The sequence below is a fragment of the Triticum urartu genome, chromosome 5, assembly GCF_003073215.2.
Source record: "Triticum urartu cultivar G1812 chromosome 5, Tu2.1, whole genome shotgun sequence".
Lineage (NCBI taxonomy): Eukaryota > Viridiplantae > Streptophyta > Magnoliopsida > Poales > Poaceae > Triticum > Triticum urartu.
The window spans coordinates 556,962,253-556,984,871 of NC_053026.1; the positions used below are offsets into that span (position 1 = coordinate 556,962,253).

The 22,619-nt window shown below is 45.9% G+C and overlaps 1 protein-coding gene across 1 annotated transcript; it reads right to left on the bottom strand.

Annotated features, from left to right (window-relative positions):
* Nucleotides 1-554: 554 nt before the first annotated feature.
* Nucleotides 555-3,378, bottom strand: LOC125510670 (subtilisin-like protease SBT1.7). Its single transcript, XM_048675916.1, has one exon. The coding sequence runs from the start codon at nucleotides 3,168-3,170 to the stop codon at nucleotides 867-869; it is 2,304 nt and encodes a 767-aa protein (XP_048531873.1). The 5' UTR covers nucleotides 3,171-3,378; the 3' UTR covers nucleotides 555-866.
* Between the last annotated feature and the right edge of the window lie 19,241 nt (nucleotides 3,379-22,619).

Consider the following 22,619-nt stretch of genomic DNA (forward strand, 5'->3'; position numbering starts at 1 on the left):
GCCGCCGTCTACGCTGACCGCCACGAATGCGCGTTGCAGCAAGAAGAAACCACATTGCTCGATCGGGGGAGGGCTCACGCGTTTGGGACAAGGAAAGAAAGATCTCCACCGGCAAATATCTAAGGACCCATCCAATCCAATCCAATCCATGAGGTGCGGAAAGGCAGTCACATGCAGCGCCACCGTAGCACCACCAATCAATCCTCCCGTCTGCACTTCACGCTGCAGGTGCAGCAGGTGGCGCGTGTGCTAAATGAAATGCCCTGACGGTACACGCCTAGCGAAGACAATGCAAAGGATTTCCCATCAATTGCTTTGCCTCTAGTTTTCTAATCAATGCACGCGACGATGCATGCAGGACGGCGAGATCTCAGTCTGGTTCCACCGTCGTGGCCACGCAACAACAAATGCCCGACCGCGGTCAGCGAAATGGAGTATCCTATTCAAATCCCCCTGGCGTCGAGTAAAAAACACGGGCATGAGTTTGGCATCCAGTGATAAAACAAAGGATTAAATTGCCAGGCCACATGCTACGTCCTACTCGGAGTATCAAATGATGAACACATTTGCTCCTCCATTATCCATTGATCCGTCTCTGTTTAGGACTACACCCAGCTTGATAATCACGAACTTTCTCACCATTCAATCAAATCTATGCCCACTTGACACTAGAACAGCTGCACCGGCAACCGGCAGCGAGAAAATGACAAGCCAAATCAGTAAATCACCACGCCAAATCGACACACACGCACGCATCCATCTTGTTTCCTTCCGATCGAGAACGGCGGCGCCATTGCTGCCCCGCCGCGTTCTGCGCCTCGACGGCATTGCCAATTAGCAGCAGCTACCGCCCGGGCGGCGGCCGCTCAGGCCCATGTCGCCAGGATCGGGCTGGCCACCACGTGGTGGTCGCTGGACCAGACCAGCCGCCCGAACCCGTTGGTGCCCGACGGCCTCCCGCCCGCCGCGAAGCTCACGGTGTAGCTCCTCTTCTCGCCCACCTTGCTGAAGCTCAGCGTCGACGGCTCCACCGACACCTTGATCGCCGTGCCGCTCGCCGCCGCGGCGCTCGCCGTCACCTTGTACGTGCCGGGCTTCCCCACGTTGGTCAGCGTGCGGGTGTGCTTCTCCGTGCCGCCGGCCGCCGGGAACGTGGCCGAGAACGACGGGTAGTTGAGCGCCGCCACGGAGTACGTGCGGTTGGGGCTGCAGTGGTCCGACGAGTGCTTGGTGAGCGCGGCGATCTGCGCCGGCTCGTACTCGATGGCGCACAGGAAGTCCAGGTAGTCGGCGGCGGTGAGGTCGTACACCAGCCCCGGGTCCACCGCCTTGCTGGGGTCGACGTGCCCGGCCCCCATGTCCAGCGGCGTGGCGGCGCGCTCGGTGGCCACGTCGAGCAGGCCGTCGCCGTTGGGGTACGCCGCGTATGCGGTGGTCATCAACGCCGACCGGATGGCCGCCGGGCTCCAGTCCTGGTGCGCCGAGCGGAGCAGCGCCGCCAGCCCGCTCACGTGCGGGCACGACATGGACGTGCCCGATATGATGTTGAAGCTGGTGCGCCGGTCGTCGCCGGCGATCCCCGACGGGCCGACGGACCCAGACCACGCCGCCAGGATGTTCACCCCAGGGGCGATCAGGTCCGGCTTGAGGATGCCGGGCGTCACGGTGTTCGGCCCCCTCGACGAGAAGGCGGCCACGACGGGCGACGGCTGGATCCCAACCTTCGTGCCAGCGAACACTATGTTGGCCGTCGGCTTTGGATCCGACGACGCGTAGGTTCTCATGGCGTTGCCGGCTCTCTCTCCGACGCCGGCGCCCGGGAGAATGTGCGCGTCAGCGACCAGCTCCTCGCCGTTGGCGGCTGTGTTGGCGAGCACCATGCCGGCACCACCGGCATCTCTGACGACGAATCCCTTCTGGACCCTGGCGTTGGTGCCGCGGTCGCAGAGGACGATCTTGCCGGCGACCTTGGCAGGGATGAGGGTGCCCGTCATGCAGAGCGCGCCCATGCTGCTGTTCGACGCGTTCCCTGCGTAGACGAACGGCACCGGCGTGGTGGGCAATTGCTTGCCGTTGTAGAGGGAGACGCCGTTGTACTTGTTACCGTTGCCGAGGGTGACGTAGGCGGGGAAGTCGCGGTCGAGCGTCCCCGCGCCCACGGTGGTGATCCATGGCGCGCCGTTCGTCAGCGACGCCGCGCCTGGCCCGGCATTGCCCGCCGAGCAGGACACAAATATTCCCCTTTCCATGGCGCTGTACGCTCCCACGGCGATGCTGTCGCGGTAGTAGTCAGACGTGCCGCCGCCGAGGGAGAGGGAGAGCACGTCCACGCCGTCGGCGACGGCGACCTCCATGCCCTTGAGGATGTCGGAGCTGAAGCAGCCGCCGACCCAGCACACCTTGTACGTGGCGACGCGCGCGCGCGGCGCCATGCCCTTGGCCGTCCCGGACGCGTAGCCCAGCAGGTTGGCGCCGCGCACGGCGGAGCCCGCCGCCGTGCTGGAGGTGTGCGTGCCGTGGCCGTCGTTGTCCCTGGGCGAGCGCGACTCCTTGGTCGTGTCCACGGGGCCCTTGGACGCCTCGTAGCCCGCCAGGAAGTACCTGGCGCCGATGAGCTTCCGGTTGCACGCGGAGGAGTTGAAGTCGCTCCCGCCCTCGCACTTGCCCTTCCAGCCCGCCGGCACGGGGCCGAAGCCCGCGTCGTCGTAGCTGGGCCGCTCCGGCCACACGCCGGTGTCGAGCACGCCGACGATGACGTCGCTGGCGGTGTTGGACTCGGGGAAGAGCGCCTCCGCCCGGTCCAGCCCGAGGAACTCCGGGGTGCGGGTGGTGTGCAGCTCGTACCGCGTCTCCGGGTTGACAAGCAGCACGCCGGGCTGCGCCTCCAGCGCCTTGGCCTCCGCGCGGGTGAGCCGCGCCGAGTAGCCGTGGAGCAGGGTGTCGTAGGTGTAGATCACCTCGGCGGCGCCGCCGGACACGGACTGCAGCGACGAGGCGTACCAGTCGCCGTGCGCCGCGAACTCGCTGGGCATGGCCGCGTGCGAGCAGTGCACGATGTACGTCCGCCGGCCATCGTGCACGACCTCCCCCGCCGCCGCCGCCGCCGCCGCCACGATGGCCGCGGCCACGGCCACGGCGAAGAGCGCAGATCTCCTGCCATGGCACCACATCGTGAGAAGAGGCTCTGCAGCCGGAGGTGTCACCTTGTGAATGGGAGTGCGGGGTAGATCGTGCCGGCGTTTTTATAGAATCGGCAGGGGAGCGAAATGATTGCAACGGGACAAGGATGCGGATGGATGGATGGCGAGGCGAGTGAGTGAGTGAGACGAAGGGAAGCAGGGGAGTGAGCGAGGGAGAGGGACGAGTGAGACGACGGAGCCTCACATGGCGTGGCCTCTTTTATCTTTGGATTTCAGCATCACCACCTCCACATGACCGTTCCAGGTAAAAGATGCCTGCTTTGCAGACTGTGAAAGTGCTTACCGGTCAAGAACAGTCGCACCCTACTGATTTTTTTAGTGCCGTGCCTCTCCCAGGTAAATTTTGATGTGATTAAAGATGATCTTCTACTTCCCCGCAAAAAAACACTCCTAGTCCTAGTAAAGACGATCTCTTGTGCTTAAACAGAATCAAGCTTTAAACCCACAAAAAAAAACTTTAGCAGGCGAACTGGATGTTGGCGTGCTTGTGTGGGAGTGGGATTATGTTCCTCGCGATGATGCCGACGGTTCCCTCCGGGTCCATCATCGGTGGATAGATCGCTCCCCCGCGTGCATTTTTGTATTTATTTACTGTATTTTGCATGGTAGCCGGTGCGTGCATGGCCAGGCCAGCTCGGGTGATGGCAATGATGCGACGATACAGCAGCGGATTGCTCTACGCGAGCTGCTAAAATACAAGGAATCCTTTTGTCTGAGCTGAGCCCATGTTATAGATTGTGGCCAGGCTGAGACGGTCGACGAGCCTGGTACGGCCATCGAGGCCACCTTGTCCGTATCGACCGCCCCAACAAACCGGCTCGTGGCGAAATGGCTCTTGTGCTTTGCTTCGCCGCGTTAAAGGAAGGATTCACACGGAATCGTATGCTACTGCTGGCCCTCCGTCGTCGTCGTCTCGAGATGCGGTGTGGACGGGGGAGACCACGGCGGCTCGGCTCGTCGGCCTGCGCCCGCTGCGGTGGGCCGGGTTCCGCTTGGGCGGGCCTATGTGAGTGGCCCCCGACGCAGCAGGCACCGCGTCGGGCGTTCGAGCTTGCCGACCGTTGTGGCCGCTGCATTTCTTGGCACGAGCAACAACATCACAGTGCTAAAAAAGACGGGGAAGATGACGCTCTCAAATGCGCCGTTCGCCGTCTCTTTCCCGATGAGGTTTGCAAGGCCTGTCACCATGTCTATCTATCTATATGTGGAGATCGAAAGCTGCCGGTGCCAGAAAGTCTGGCCGTTCCGGGAAGTGGAAAGCTCCATGCCTTGCCCACGTAAACTCCCGCCGCTCTTTGTAGGCGTGTTGATGAATGCGCACGGCGGGCATCCCGGCGCCACGCTTGCTTCCAAATCCGGGAAACGCCCCGCTGCGGTGGCGCCGTTTCCATTTCGGCCGGCTGTGGTTAATGGCTCGACGCGGACGGCCGTGGATGCATGCAGGCGTAAAAGTCGCCAGCTGCCGTGCGAGCGCCGCGGCGGGGCCGGGGGACGGGGGCCTAGTGCCACCAACGGACCAACGGACACGGGACGCCGGACGAGTCGGATCGATCGCCGGAGTGGACGCCACTATGTATGGAGCGTGTCAGTTTGGAGTGGAGCTCATGAGCCGGGGGCGCTCTGAGCGTGCCGCACTGGCACTGCGTGCGCGCGCAGTGCAGGGCATGGGCCGCGACAGGCAGGCACGAGTCACGCGGCACGGCAGTGGCTCGCCGTTCGATGGAGCGGCCGTGGCGTCCTGCTCCGGTAGTAGCCAACCCCATGCCCTTTTTTCCTGCCGTTCCGCTCGTTCTTTTCTCTGGCCCGGCCAGAGCGCGGTCGTGGGCGTGGCGGTGCGCCAGTACGCAGTACGGGGCCGTGGCCTGTGGGCGCACACGTGCTCGCGGCGACGTCTGTGCGGAGGGAGGGGAGTGCGAGCGTATGGCCAATTTGGTCCGTGCTGGAGATGGATAGGCCGATCAGCACGGACACGAGTGCGCGTAATCCGGTCTGACGCGGATCAGGATTCCCGAGATGCATGTGCTGATTACGGACGGGGTCTGCACCAGGCGAACGTGTCGAGCTGGCCTTCGTCCGAGTGATAAAGAGCGCCGTGCACGACAGGCGCCACCCAGCACGGGTCCAGCTTCTCGCTGGATGCGAATCTCGATGTTCCACGGCGGAACAAAGGCATTTTCGTTTCCGAGCCCCAGCAGCGAGACACTGGGTTTTTACTAGTGAAACGCCGTGCGTTGCCAGGTGTCAACAAATGGATTTATCAGGATCCGCTTAATTTCAGCTCTTTGATCATTGTGTCATTATTTTCTTGGGTCCTTTTTAGTCTGCGTATAACTTTTGTTTGAATTTAAAGTATACCAAACTTATACCCCCATCAATATCATTAGATTCATTGTGGAATGTAGTTTCATATTTTACGCATTTGGTATTATGATAACATCTCTTAATATAAATTTGGTCAAACTTTACAAAATCTGACTTGATACAAATCTTGTACGTGGAATAAAAAGGACCGAAGTGAGTACTTCACTGTGTTGCCACTCCACTCAAAACTCGGCTGGTGTTTCCTCCAAGTCTATCAAATTGTCGAGTCCCATCATCCCTAACCCATGGACTAACATATGAATAGGAGTCGCTTGGCTTCAGCGCTACATTGCCACCCAACTCAAAATTCACGTATGTTTTCTCCAAGTCCACCAAACTACCATAGGCATCCCATTAATCCTAACTTTGAACATTTTCCGACATTTGTCATCCACTACCACCTAAAAGTCCTGACAACTTAAACAAGTTCCCCATACATTTTTACAATGATATGCTACATCGAAATCCCAAATTGCTATCATTTTTCCTTTTTAAAGCATTGCATACAAAGGAAAATAGCTACAATCATATCATATGCACATAATGATCAAGGTGTAGCACTTCTGTTCTCGAATTAGCTATTATAAAAGACTATCTGTTTCCACTTTTGTCAACTACAAACCACATGAAACAAGTTTTCTCACTTGAATTGATGACTAATGCAACATATTTGTATCATGTTATGTAAATGATTGCATGCATCACCGTCCCTCTAGCTGGCTACTATGACACAACTTAATGACGGAGTATCCAGTCATTGGTGTGTGCACTTCCCTATTGCTCTCACATGCTCGTGCTCATTTGCCTCCCCGTTGACACCACAAGTTTCCCTAAGCAGGAGATCCGTATAATATAAAATTATTTCATAAAAGACATAATCGATGTGCATATTTGCTATCTCAACCATTTACAATCCCTTAAATGTTTCTCCCTACTCCTACAACCTCAGTCGCCAAACTTTGTCACGGTTTAGTAGCAGGACATGCTTGTTTATTTGACACGCATCCGAAACAGTTAAAAACTATGCTGGTGAGATTCGTATTATTTATCGTAACACAGATAGTCAAACAAAAGAACTATGATCACCTTCTCACCGAAGTAAGGAACAAAATGTGGTGCCCGCTCGATCAAGAGAATCCTTGTCGATGGCAGCGAGGGCATGCATACTTTTAGTAGTTCAACAACAATAGTGTCACACATATACTTTTTAAATCCTTTTTGCAACCATCTCAATCTATTTCTTTTGCTTAAGACATCTATTTTTCAAGGGCACGCCTAGGCATATCATATCTTACATTCTTATTAAGAAGTTGGTCCCAATTCTCTCAACATGTAAAGTGTCCACCTCAATGTCCACCAAGCTTGACATGCAACCATTCCCCGGCAGTTTAGATGACATGTCAGCAGTTCAGTGTCAAGCCATGTCATCACATAATCGTGCCGCTACAGTCCGCACGTTTTTCCGCTACGCCCGCACGGTTCACTCGCAGCCCAACATAGTTTCCCTGCTACACGCGCATGACCGAGTCACCAAAAAAACGGTGCTTGCTGTGTTCTACGCGCTGGCTTCCCAGCCCAATAACCGGCATGCACCTTTATTACCTCCCTAATTAACTCCCCCACTAACTGACTTTCCATCAATATGTGACATCCCAGATTTTTAATTTGAAATGCTATACATAGATCATCATATACATATCATATTTTATTTGCATATCGTTTGTGATCCTACAAAATCCTAAGCAACTCAAGGACGCACGGAGAGAGTTGGGATTTCACTATTTTCATATTTGATTTTTTTTCTCAAATTTAAAAAGAGGATCATTTTGGTTTTAATATTTTTCTCTCTGAAATATTTCCAATACGAAAATAAAAGAGAGGAGATAAAAGAAATTCTCCAAAATAAAAGAAATATTGGAGGAAAATGTTAAAATCAAATAAATATTTTATTTGGGATTTTATTGCTATTTTATTTGAATTAGGAAAAATATGCATTTTTCAAATTTTCATTTTTAGGCTAGAAAAATGTTCACCTTGTTCTAAATTTTTTATTTAGACGGTAAAAATTGTTTTTGGTATTTTTTTAGAATTTTTTTATTCTTATTTAGGATTTTCTTCGGCGGAATTAATTAAAAAAATGTTTCGCCCGACTGGGCCAACGTCCTAGCCGAGCATGCCGAAGCCCAGTTGCGCCACCGCCTCCCGCTCCGGCTCGGGACCGGAGAAGTGGAGATACCATAAACAGCTTCTTGCAATTTTATCGTATTCGAAACATAGAGAAGTGGAGATGTAGTTCCTCTCTCATGATAATTGCAAGTAGGAGCAGCAAACACATGCATATTATATTTATCAAAATCATCATGTGTAGTAGTAAAACACAACCCATCAATATAATCCTTAATAAGCGCAAACTTCTTCGATATAGTGTAGTTGGAAGAATTCAAAAAGATAATAGGGCTATCATGTATGGGTGCAATAGCAACAATTTCATTCTTAACATAAGTAACTATAGGAAGTTCATCTCCATGAAGCATAATTCATATTGCCATCATGGCCACAAGCATAGCAAGCATCAATTTTATCAAAAAGGGATATTTCAAACGAATCCAAGGGATCATAGAAATCATCATAGCATTCATCCTTCGATAAGCACGAAGGGAAATTAAACAATGTATGAGTTGAAGAGTTACTCTCATTAGAAGGTGGGCACTGGTAGCTAATCCGCTCTTCTTCCTTTTGTTCTTCGCCCTCCTCGTCATATTTTTCATCTAATGAGCTCACAGTGTCATCAATTTCTTCTTCCATAGTTTCCTGCAAAATATTAGTCTCTTCTTGGACAGCAGAGACTTTCTCAATAAATGCATCAATATCTGCATTATATTCATATTTCTCATAGCAATATTTAAGTATAGCATAATTTTCAGGTCTATAAACAGCATCATCAAAATCTTCAAGCTTTTCAAACAAAGATTCAATTGCATAAGCACCCTTAAAAGCAACGAATTCTTTTATCCGTTCCACATCATAGTAATCATAAATACCATTAGCATAAGAAGCCAAGGTTTCATTATCATTAAATTTACATGAAAAGGGAAGGTGTGGAGCCTTCATCCTAGAGCAACAAGTATAATCATATCTCAAGCATAAATTTCGAGCATACCAATGCAACATATGAATTTGATCCCATAAGAGTTTTCTTTTTTGAGTCAAGCGATAATCCATAATGTATTCACGTTGATCCAACGTGTCTTCCATTATATAATTGAATGGGGTTTTCTCAGGATTATTAAAATAGTGCATAATATCTTTCACATATATAACGAGCATCGAGGGTTCTAGGAGGTTCCCATCTTCATGAGTAGCAAGTACACCTAATTTTTTTGGTATTTCGTGTTCCATATCCATAACTAAAGATAGAGAACAACTTATAACAGAAAACAAAATCTACTTAGTGATAAAGCAAACAAGCACACACGAGAATATTCATCCCACGCTATTGCTCCCCGACAACAGCGCCAGAAAAAGGTCTTGATAACCCAAAATTATAGGGAATCAATTGTAGCCTTTCTTGATAAGTAAGAGTGTCGAAGCCAACGAGGAGCAAAAGGTAGAACAAATATTCCCTCAAGTTCTGTCGACCACCGATACAACTCTACGCACGCTTAACGTTCACTTTACCTAGAACAAGTATGAAACTAGAAATACTTTGTAGGTGTGATAGGATAGGTTTGCAACATAATAAGGAACACGTAAATAAAAGCTAGGGGATGTATAAATAAATAAACAACTAAATTATTTTTAGTAGAGAGCTTTTTGTCACAAGAAATTTATTTGTCCCTAGGCAATCGATAAGTAGACCGGTGATCATTATTGCAATTTTATATGAGGGAGAGGCATAAGCTAACATATTTTCTCTACTTGGATCATATGTACTTATGATTGGAACTCTAGCAAGCATCCGCAACTACTAAAGATCATTAAGGTAAAACCCAACCATAGCATTAAACAACCTACTTACTCGGTTTTGTGCTTATGTCACTCACGCCACCCACCATGAGAAAATCATGAACATATTGCCAACCCTACAGCGGATATCCCTCATGCTTGCGCGACATGGAGAGCACCATAGGATAGCACCAATAATAAAACATACAACTCAAACCAATCACGATCATCAATTAACCCATAGGACAAAACAAATCTACTCAAACATCATAGGATAGCCATACATCATTGGGAAATAATATATAGCATTGAGCACCATGTTTAAGTAGAGATTACAATGGGGAGAGGAGTTTTTACATCGCTGCATAGAGGGGGAGAGTTGGTGATGACGGCGGTGAAGTTGTTGGTGTAGATCGCCGTCATGATGATGGCCCCGGCGGCGTTCTGGCACCACCGGGAGAGAGGGGGAGAGATCCTCCTCCTCCTCCTTCCTCTTCTTCTTCCTTGATCTCCCCCCTAGATGGGAGAAGGGTTTCCCCTCTGGTCCATGGCCTCCATGGCAGCGGAGGGGCGGGAGCCCCTCCGAGATTGGATATCCCTCTCTGTTTCCTTCTATTTCTGCGTTTCCAGATTCTGGCCTTTCACCGTTTCTTAAATTCCCAGAGATCCGTAACTCCGATTGGGCTGAAATTTTAACATGATTTTTATTCGGATATTAGCTTCCTTGAGTCCAAAGGACACCTCCAACTGACCTTCGGGGTGTCCACAAGCTCCCTGGCCGCGCCCTGGGTAGGGGGCGCGCCCCTAGGGCTTGTGGGCCCCTCGGGCATCACGTTCGTTGATTCTCCACTTCTCAAAATTCACATATATTCCAAAAAAATCTTCGTAATTTTTTATCGCGTTTGGACTCCGTTTGATATGGATTTTCTACGAAACAAAAAAACATGCAACAAATACGAACTGGCACTGGGCACTGGGTCAATATGTTAGTCCAAGAAAATCATATAAATTGTTGCCAAAAGTATGTAAAAGTTGTAGAATATTGGCATGGAACAATAAAAAATTATAGATACGACGGAGACATATCAAGTGGGCATGAGTTATTGTTGACATCAACCTTTAGGTGAATATGTTGGGAGCCAAAACTATAAGCCCTATCTTTCTATGTGTCTGGTTCAAAATTTTTGTTCATGGGTATGCTGCTGTGAGTGTTAGCAATCATAGAAGGTTAAAAGATGGCTGAGTATGTGGACTTGCCTAAAGGCTCCGATACGTGGCCCTTCCTAAAAATATGATGAATTGTAGTTGCAAAGTTGACTGAGAACATAGTTTGTTGGGTTACAATAAGGTTTATGCTTTATACTTCAATGTTGTGATGAATTGTTACTTGTTCATGAGAAGTTGTATGATAAAATTTGTGTGATAAATTTTTATGTTAAAGTTCTTTGCTGTCATAATAATAAGCATTATGCTTCTATGCCCGTATTTTGTTTTTATCGACACCTCTCTCTAAGCATGTGGGCATGTTTTTTGATTTTGGTTTTCGCTTGAGGACAAGCGAGGTCTAAGCTTGGGGGAGTTGGTACGTCCATTTTGCATCATGTTTTCCTACTGTTATTTACAATGTTTTTATGCATAATAATGCTTTATGGGGTAATTCTAATGCCTTTTCTCTCATAATATGCAAGGTTTACACAAAGAGGGAGAATGCCGGCAACTGGAATTCTGGACCTGAAAATACTATGTCAGAGTTATCTATTCTGCATATCTCCAAATGTTCTGAAAGTTTACGGAGAATTGTTTTGGAAAATATAAAAATACTGGAGCAAATAACTACCGGAGGGGGCCACCCTGGTGAGGACAAGACACCAGTTACGAGTTTCATCATAACAAAAATAAAAGTTTCTACGATATGATCGTAGAAGTAAAATATTTGAGTTACGAGTTTGGTCTTCAATTAAAACAATGTGGAATATTTTCACAAAATCATGCCACCTGGAACACCACAGCATAATGGTGTGTCCGAACATCATAACCGTACTATTATTGGATATAGTGTAATATATGATGTTTCTTACCGATTAATCACTATAGTTTTGGGGTTATGCATTAGAGACAGCTGCATTCACGTTAAAAAATGGCACAATCTAAATCCGTTGAGGCGACACCATATGAACTGTGGTTTGGCAAGAAACCAAAGTTGACGTTTCTTAAAGTTTGAGGTTGCAGTGCTTATGTGGAAAAGTTTCAACCTGATAAGCTCAAACCCAAATCGGAGAAGTGCGTCTTCATAGGATACCCAAAAGAAAATGTTGGGTACACCTTCTATCACAGATCCAAAGGAAAGTTATTCATTGCTGAGAATGGATCCTTTCTAGACAAGGAGTTTCTCTCGAAAGAAGTGAGTGGGAGGAAAGTAGAACTTGATGAGGTAACTGTACCTGCTCCCTTATTGGAAAGTAGTTCATCACAGAAATCTGTTCCTGTGACTACTACACCAATTAGTGAGGAAGCTAATGATGATGATCATGTAACTTCAGATCAAGTTACTACCGAACCTCGTAGGTAAACCAGAGTGAGATCCGCACCAGAGTGGTACGGTAATCCTGTTCTGGAGGTCATGTTACTTGACCATGACGAGCCTACGAACTATGAGGAAGCGATGATGAGCCCAGATTCCGCGAAATGGCTTGAGGCCATGAAATCTGAGATGAGATCCATGTATGAGAACAAAGTATGGACTTTGATTGACTTGCCCATTGATCGGCGAGCCATTGAGATTAAATGGATCTTCAAGAGGAAGGACGCTGATAGTAGTGTTACTATCTACAAAGCTAGAATTGTCGCAAAAAGGTTTTCGACAAGTTCAAGGTGTTGACTACGATGAGAGTTTCTCACTCGTATCTATGCTTAAGTCTGTCCGAATCATGTTAGCAATTGCCGCATTTTATGAAATCTGGCAAATGGATAAACAAAACTGCATTCCTTAATGGATTTATTAAAGAAGAGTTGTATATGATGCAACCAGAAGGTTTTGTCAATCCTAAAGGTACTAACAAAATATGCAAGCTCCAGCGATCCATCTATGGACTGGTGCAAGCATCTCGGAGTTGGAATATACGCTTTGATAAGTTGATCAAAGCATATAGTTTTATACAGACTTGCGTGAAGCCTGTATTTACAAGAAAGTGAGTGGGAGCACTACAACATTTCTGATAAGTATATGTGAATGACATATTGTTGATCGGATAATGTAGAATTATTCTGCAAAGCATAAAGGAATGTTTGAAAGGAGTTTTTCAAAGAAAGACCTCGGTGAAGCTGCTTACATATTGAGCATCAAGATCTATAGAGATAGATCAAGACGCTTGATAAGTTTTTCAATGAGTACATACCTTGACAAGATTTTGAAGTAGTTCAAAATGGAACAGTCAAAGAAGGAGTTCTTGCCTGTGTTACAAGGTGTGAAGTTGAGTAAGACTCAAAGCCCGACCACGGCAGAAGATAGAAGAGAATGAAAGTCATTCCCTATGCCTTGGCCATAGGTTCTATAAAATATGCCATGTTGTGTACCAGATCTATTGTATACCCTACACTATTTTTGGCAAGGGAGTACAATAGTGATCTAGGAGTAGATCACTGGACAGCGGTCAAAATTATCCTTAGTGGAATAAGGATATGTTTCTCGATTATGGAGGTGACAAAAAGGTTCGTCGTAAAGGGTTACGTCGATGCAAATTTTGACACTGATCCAGATGACTCTAAATCTCAATCTGGATACATATTGAAAGTGGGAGCAATTAGCTAGAGTAGCTCTGTGCAGAGCATTGTTGACATAGAAATTTGCAAAATACTTACGGATCTGAATGTGGCAGACCCGTTGACTAAACTTCTCTCACAAGCAAAACATGATCACACCTTAGTACTCTTTGGGTGTTAATCACATAGCGATGTGAACTAGATTATTGAATCTAGTAAACCCTTTGGGTGTTGGTCACATGTCGATGTGAACTATGGGTGTTAATCACATGGTGATGTGAACTATTGGTATTAAATCACATGGCGATGTGAACTAGATTATTGACTCTAGTGCAAGTGGGAGATTGAAGGAAATATGCCCTAGAGGCAATAATAAAGTTATTATTTATTTCCTTATATCATGATAAATGTTTATTATTCATGCTAGAATTGTATTAACCGGAAACATAATACATGTGTGAATACATAGACAAACAGTATGTCACCAGTATGCCTCTACTTGACTAGCTCGTTGAATCAAAGATGGTTAAGTTTCCTAGCCATAGACATGAGTTGTCATTTGATTAATGGGATCACATCATTAGGAGAATGATGTGATTGACTTGACCCATTCCATTAGCATAGCACTTGATCGTTTAGTTTGTTGCTATTGCTTTCTTCATGACTTATACATGTTCCTATGACTATGAGATTATGCAACTCCCGTTTACTAGAGGAACACTTTGTGTGCTACCAAACGTCACAACGTAACTGACTGATTATAAAGGTGCTCTACAGGTGTCTCTGAAGGTACTTGTTGGGTTGGCGTATTTCGAGATTAGGATTTGTCGGAGAGGTATCTCTGGGCCCTCTCGGTAATGCACATCACTTAAGCCTTGCAAGCATTGCAACTAATGAGTTAGTTGCGGGATGATGTATTACGGAACGAGTAAAGAGACTTGCCGGTAACGAGATTGAACTAGGTATTGAGATACCGACGATCGAATCTCGGGCAAGTAACATACCGATGACAAAGGGAACAACGTATGTTGTTATGCGGTCTGACCGATAAAGATCTTCATAGAATATGTGGGAGCCAATATGAGCATCCAGGTTCCGCTATTGGTTATTGACCGGAGACATGTCTCGGTCATGTCTACATAGTTCTCGAACCCGTAGGGTCCGCACGCTTAAAGTTTCGGTGACGATTGTATTATGAGTTTATGTGATTTGATGTACCGAAGGTAGTTCGGAGTCCAGGATGGGATCGGGGTCATGACGAGGAGTCTCGAAATGGTCGAGACGTAAAGATCGATATATTGGACGACTATATTCGGACATCAGAAAGGTTCCGAGTGATTCGGGTATTTTCGGGGGTACCGGGGAGTTACGGGAATACGAGGAAGAAGTAATGGGCCTCATGGGCCAAGTGGTGGAAGAGAGGAGGTAGGGCGCGCGGCCCCCCTAGCCCAAACCGTATTGGACTAGGGGTCGGCCCCCCTTTCATCCTTTTCCTCCTTCTCCTTCCTTCTCCTTCTCCTCCTTCCTTTCCTCCTCCTAGTAGTAGTAGGAAAGGGGAGTCCTACTCCTACTAGGAGGAGGACTCCTCCTCCTGGCGCGCCCATAGAGGGCCGGCCGGCCTCCCCCTTGCTCCTTTATATACAGGGGCAGGGGCACCTCTAGACACACAAGTTGATCAGTTGATCTCTCCCAGCCGTGTGCGGTGCCCCCCTCCACCATATTCCACCTCGGTCATATCGTAGCAGTGCTTAGGCGAAGCCCTGTGTCGGTAGCAACATCATCACCGTCACCACGCTGTTGTGCTGACAGAACTCTCCCGTGAAGCTCTGCTGGATCGGAGTTCGCGGGACGTCATCGAGCTGAACGTGTGCAGAACTCGGAGGTGCCGTGCGTTCGGTACTTGATCGGTCGGATCGTGAAGACGTACGACTACATCAACCGCGTTGTGCTAACGCTTCCGCTTTCGGTCTACGAGGGTACGTGGACAACACTCTCCCCTCTCGTTGCTATGCATCACCATGATCTTGCGTGTGCGTAGGAAATTTTTAAAATTACTGCGTTACCCAACAGTGGCATCCGAGCCAGGTTTTATGCGTAGATGTCATATGCACGAGTAGAACACAAGTGAGTTGTGGGAGATATAAGTCATACTGCTTACCAGCATGTCATACTTTGGTTCGGCGGTATTGTTGGATGAAGCGGCCCGGACCGACATTACGCGTACGCTTACGCGAGACTGGTTTTACCGCCGTGTTATGCACACAGGTGACTAGCGGGTGTCGGTTTCTCCAACTTTAGTTGAACCGAGTGTGGCTACGCCCGGTTCTTGAGAAGGTTAAAACAGCACCAACTTGACAAACTATCATTGTGGTTTTGATGCGTAGGTAAGAACGGTTCTTGCTAAGCCCGTAGCAGCCACGTAAAACTTGCAACAACAAAGCAGAGGACGTCTAACTTGTTTTTGCAGGGCATGTTGTGATGTGATATGGTCAAGACGTGATGAGATATAAGTTGTTGTATAAGATGATCATGTTTTGTTGAAGTTATCGGCAACTGGCAGAAGTCTTATGGTTGTCTCTTTATTGCATAAGATGCAAGCGCCAAATAATTGCTTTACAATTATCGCTATGCGATAGCAATAGTTGCAAGAGCAATAGTTGGCGAGATGACCATGTGACGACACATTGATATAGATCAAGATGATGGAGATCATGGTGTCATGCCGATGACGATGGAAATCATGACGATGTTTTGGAGATGGAGATCAAAGGCACAAGATGATGATGGCCATATCATGTCACATATTTTGATTGCATGTGATGTTTATCTTTTATGCATCTTATCTTGCTTTGATTGATGGTAGCATTATAAGATGATCTCTCACTAAATTTCAAGATAAAAGTGTTCTCCCTGAGTATGCACCGTTGCCAAAGTTCGTCGTGCCCAAATGCCACGTGATGATCGGGTGTGATAAGCTCTACGTCCATCTACAACGGGTGCAAGCCAGTTTTTGCACACTCAGAATACTCAGGTTAAACTCGAAGAGCCTAGCATATGCAGATATGGCCTCGGAACACTGAGACCGAAAGGTCGAGCGTGAATCATATAGTAGATATGATCAACATAGTGATGTTCACCATTGAAAACTACTCCATTTCACGTGATGATCGGTTATGGTTTAGTTGATTTGGATCACGTGATCACTTAGAAGATTAGAGGGATGTCTTTCTAAGTGGGAGTTCTTAAGTAATATGATTAATTGAACTTAAATTTATCATGAACTTAGTCCTGGTAGTATTAGCATATCTATGTTGTAGATCAATAGCTCGCGTTTAGCTCCCCTGTTTTATTTTTGATATGTTCTTAGAGAAAACTAAGTTGAAAGATGTTAGTAGCAATGATGCGGATTCAATCCGTGATCTGAGGTTTATCCTCATTGCTGCACAGAAGAATTATGTCCTTAATGCACCGCTAGGTGACAGACCTATTGCAGGAGCAGATGCAGACGTCATGAACGTTTGGCTAGCTCAATATGATGACTACTTGATAGTTTAGTGCACCATGCTTAACAGCTTAGAATCGGGAGTTCGAAGACGTTTTGAACGTCATGGATCATATGGATGTTCCAGGAGTTGAAGTTAATATTTCAAGAAAATACCCAAGTTGAGAAATATGAAGTCTCCAACAAGTTCTATAGCTAAAAGATGGAGGAGAATAGCTCAAGCAATGAGCAAGTGTTCAGATTGTCTGGGTACTACAATCGCTTGAATCAAGTGGGAGTTAATCTTCTAGATAAAATAGTGATTGACAGAATTCTCTAGTCACCATCACCAAGTTAGTAGAACTTCGTGATGAACTATAGTATGCAAGGGATGATGAAAACGATTCCTGAGCTTTTCATGATGATGAAATCGATGAAGGTAGAAATCAAGAAAGAACATCAAGTGTTGATGATTAACAAGACCACTGGTTTCAAGAAAAGGGCAAAGGGAAAGAAAGGGAACTTCAAGAAGAACGGCAAGCAAGTTGCTGCTCAAGTGAAGAAGCCCAAGTCTGGTCCTAAGCCTGAGACTAAGTGCTTCTACTGCAAAGGGACTGGTCACTGGAAGCGGAACTGCCCCAAGTATTTAGCGGATAAGAAGGATGGCAAAGTGAACAAAGGTATATTTGATATATAGATTATTGATGTGTATTTTACTAGTGTTCGTAGCAACCCCTTGGTATTTGATACTGGTTCAGTTGCTAAGAGTAGTAACTCGAAACAGGAGTTGCAGAATGAACACAGACTAGTTAAGGGTGAAGTGACGATGTGTGTTGGAAGTGGTTCCAAGATTGATATGATCATCATCGCACACTCCCTATACTTTCGGGATTAGTGTTGAACCTAAATAAATGTTATTTGGTGTTTGCGTTGAGCATAAATATGATTGGATCATGTTTGTTGCAATACGGTTATTCATGTAAGTTAGAGAATAATTGTTGTTCTGTTTACATGAATAAAACCTTCTATGGTCATACACCCAATGAAAATGGTTTTGTTGGATCTCGATCGTGGTGATACACATTTTCATAATATTGAAGCCGAAAGATGCAACGTTAATAATGATAGTGCAACTTATTTGTGGCACTGCTGTTTAGGTCATATTGGTGTAAAGCGCATAAAGAAAATCCATGCTGATGGGCTTTTGGAATCACTTGATTATGAATCAGTTGATGCTTGCAAACCATGCCTCATGGGCAAGATGACTAAGACTCCGTTCTCCGAAACAATGGAGCGAGCAACAGATTTGTTGGAAATCGTACATACTGATGTATGTGGTCGGATGAATATTGAGGCTCGCGGCAGGTATCATTATTTTCTGATCTTCACAGATGATTTGAGCAGATATGAGTATATCTACTTAATGAAACACAAGTTTGAAACATTTGAAAAGTTCAAAGAATTTCAGAGTGAAGTGAAGAATCATCATAACCAAAATAAAAGTTTCTACGATATGATCGTAGAAGTAAAATATTTGAGTTACGAGTTTGGTCTTCAATTAAAACAATGTGGAATATTTTCACAAAATCATGCCACCTGGAACACCACAGCATAATGGTGTGTCCGAACGTCATAACCGTACTATTATTGGATATAGTGTAATATATGATGTTTCTTACCGATTAATCACTATAGTTTTGGGGTTATGCATTAGAGACAGCTGCATTCACGTTAAAAAGGGCACCATCTAAATCCGTTGAGGCGACACCGTATGAACTGTGGTTTGGCAAGAAACCAAAGTTGTCGTTTCTTAAAGTTTGAGGTTGCAATGCTTATGTGGAAAAGTTTCAACCTGATAAGCTCAAACCCAAATCGGAGAAGTGCGTCTTCATAGGATACCCAAAATAAAATGTTGGGTACACCTTCTATCACAGATCCAAAGGCAAGTTATTCATTGCTGAGAATGGATCCTTTCTAGAGAAGGAGTTTCTCTCGAAAGAAGTGAGTGGGAGGAAAGTAGAACTTGATGAGGTAACTGTACCTACTCCCTTATTGGAAAGTAGTTCATCACAGAAATCTGTTCCTGTGACTACTACACCAATTAGTGCGGAAGCTAATGATGATGATCATGTAACTTCAGATCAAATTACTACCGAACCTCGTAGGTAAACCAGAGTGAGATCCGCACCAGAGTGGTACGGTAATCCTGTTCTGGAGGTCATGTTAAAATAAAAGTTTCTACGATATGATCGTAGAAGTAAAATATTTGAGTTACGAGTTTGGTCTTCAATTAAAACAATGTGGAATATTTTCACAAAATCATGCCACCTGGAACACCACAGCATAATGGTGTGTCCGAACATCATAACCGTACTATTATTGGATATAGTGTAATATATGATGTTTCTTACCGATTAATCACTATAGTTTTGGGGTTATGCATTAGAGACAGCTGCATTCACGTTAAAAAGGGCACCATCTAAATCCGTTGAGGCGACACCGTATGAACTGTGGTTTGGCAAGAAACCAAAGTTGTCGTTTCTTAAAGTTTGAGGTTGCAATGCTTATGTGGAAAAGTTTCAACCTGATAAGCTCAAACCCAAATCGGAGAAGTGCGTCTTCATAGGATACCCAAAATAAAATGTTGGGTACACCTTCTATCACAGATCCAAAGGCAAGTTATTCATTGCTGAGAATGGATCCTTTCTAGAGAAGGAGTTTCTCTCGAAAGAAGTGAGTGGGAGGAAAGTAGAACTTGATGAGGTAACTGTACCTACTCCCTTATTGGAAAGTAGTTCATCACAGAAATCTGTTCCTGTGACTACTACACCAATTAGTGCGGAAGCTAATGATGATGATCATGTAACTTCAGATCAAATTACTACCGAACCTCGTAGGTAAACCAGAGTGAGATCCGCACCAGAGTGGTACGGTAATCCTGTTCTGGAGGTCATGTTACTTGACCATGACGAGCCTACGAACTATGAGGAAGCGATGATGAGCCCAGATTCCGCGAAATGGCTTGAGACCATGAAATCTGAGATGAGATCCATGTATGAGAACAAAGTATGGACTTTGATTGACTTGCCCATTGATCGGCGAGCCATTGAGATTAAATGGATTTTCAAGAGGAAGACGGACGCTGATAGTAGTGTTACTATCTATAAAGCTAGAATTGTCGCAAAAAGGTTTTCGACAAGTTCAAGGTGTTGACTACGATGAGAGTTTCTCACTCGTATCTATGCTTAAGTCTGTCCGAATCATGTTAGCAATTGCCGCATTTTATGAAATCTGGCAAATGGATAAACAAAACTGCATTCCTTAATGGATTTATTAAAGAAGAGTTGTATATGATGCAACCAAAAAGTTTTGTCAATCCTAAAGGTGCTAACAAAATATGCAAGCTCCAGCGATCCATTTATGGACTAGTGCAAGCATCTCGGAGTTGGAATATACGCTTTGATAAGTTGATCAAAGCATATAGTTTTATACAGACTTGCAGTGAAGCCTGTATTTACAAGAAAGTGACTGGGAGCACTACAACATTTCTGATATGTATATGTGAATGACATATTGTCGATCGGAGATAATGTAGAATTATTCTGCAAAGCATAAAGGAGTGTTTGAAAGGAGCTTTTCAAAGAAAGACCTCGGTGAAGCTGCTTACATATTGAGCATCAAGATCTATAGAGATAGATCAAGACGCTTGATAAGTTTTTCAATGAGTACATACCTTGACAATATTTTGAAGTAGTTCAAAATGGAACAATCAAAGAAGGAGTTCTTGCCTGTGTTACAAGGTGTGAAGTTGAGTAAGACTCAAAGCCCGACCACGGCAGAAGATAGAAAGAGAATGAAAGTCATTCCCTATGCCTTGGCCATAGGTTCTATAAAATATGCCATGTTGTGTACCAGATCTATTGTATACTCTACACTATTTTTGGTAAGGGAGTACAATAGTGATTTAGGAGTAGATCACTGGACAACAGTCAAAATTATCCTTAGTGGAATAAGGATATGTTTCTCGATTATGGAGGTTACAAAAGGTTCGTCGTAAAGGGTTACATCGATGCAAATTTTGACACTAATCCAGATGACTCTAAATCTCAATCTGGATACATATTGAAAGTGGTAGCAATTAGCTAGAGTAGCTCTGTGCAGAGCATTGTTGACATAGAAATTTGCAAAATACTTACGGATCTGGATGTGGCAGACCTGTTGACTAAACTTCTCTCACAAGCAAAACATGATCACACCTTAGTACTCTTTGGGTGTTAATCACATAGCGATGTGAACTAGATTATCGAATCTAGTAAACCCTTTGGGTGTTGGTCACATGTCGATGTGAACTATGGGTGTTAATCACATGGTGATGTGAACTATTGGTATTAAATCACATGGCGATGTGAACTAGATTATTGACTCTAGTGCAAGTGGGAGATTGAAGGAAATATGCCCTAGAGGCAATAATAAAGTTATTATTTATTTCCTTATATCATGATAAATGTTTATTATTCATGCTAGAATTGTATTAACCGGAAACATAATACATGTGTGAATACATAGACAAACAGTATGTCACCAGTATGCCTCTACTTGACTAGCTCGTTGAATCAAAGATGGTTAAGTTTCCTAGCCATAGACATGAGTTGTCATTTGATTAATGGGATCACATCATTAGGAGAATGATGTGATTGACTTGACCCATTCCGTTAGCATATCACTTGATCGTTTAGTTTGTTGCTATTGCTTTCTTCATGACTTACACATGTTCCTATGACTGTGAGATTATGCAACTCCCGTTTACTAGAGGAACACTTTGTGTGCTACCAAACATCACAACGTAACTGGCTGATTATAAAGGTGCTCTACAGGTGTCTCCGAAGGTACTTGTTGGGTTGGCGTATTTCGAGATTAGGATTTGCCACTCCGATTGTCGGAGAGGTATCTCTGGGCCCTCTCGGTAATGCACATCACTTAAGCCTTGCAAGCATTGCAACTAATGAGTTAGTTGCGGGATGATGTATTACGGAACGAGTAAAGAGACTTGCCGGTAACGAGATTGAACTAGGTATTGAGATACCGACGATCGAATCTCGGGCAAGTAACATACCGATGACAAAGGGAACAACGTATGTTGTTATGCGGTCTGATCGATAAAGATCTTCATAGAATATGTGGGAGCCAATATGAGCATCCAGGTTCCGCTATTGGTTATTGACCGGAGACATGTCTCGGTCATGTCTACATAGTTCTCGAACCCGTAGGGTCCGCACGCTTAAAGTTTCGGTGACGATTGTATTATGAGTTTATATGATTTGATGTACCGAAGGTAGTTCGGAGTCCAGGATGGGATCGGGGACATGACGAGGAGTCTCGAAATGGTCGAGACGTAAAGATCGATATATTGGACGACTATATTCGGACATCGGAAAGGTTCCGAGTGATTCGGGTATTTTCGGGGGTACCGAGGAGTTACGGGAATACGAGAAAGAAGTAATGGGCCTCATGGGCCAAGTGGTGGAAGAGAGGAGGTAGGGCGCGCGGCCCCCCTAGCCCAAACCGAATTGGACTAGGGGGCCGGCCCCCCTTTCATCCTTTTCCTCCTTCTCCTTCCTTCTCCTTCTCCTCCTTCGTTTCCTCCTCCTAGTAGGAGTAGGAAAGGGGAGTCCTACTCCTACTAGGAGGAGGACTCCTCCTCCTGGCGCGCCCATAGAGGGCCGGCCGGCCTCCCCCCTTGCTCCTTTATATACAGGGGCAGGGGGCACCTCTAGACACACAAGTTGATCAGTTGATCTCTCCCAGCCATGTGCGGTGCCCCCCTCCACCATATTCCACCTCGGTCATATCGTAGCGGTGTTTAGGCGAAGCCC

Coding starts and splice junctions, on each gene's coding strand:
- LOC125510670 (XM_048675916.1), bottom strand. CDS start 3,170: ATGTGGTGCCATGGCAGGAGATCTGCGCTCTTCGCCGTGGCCGTGGCC.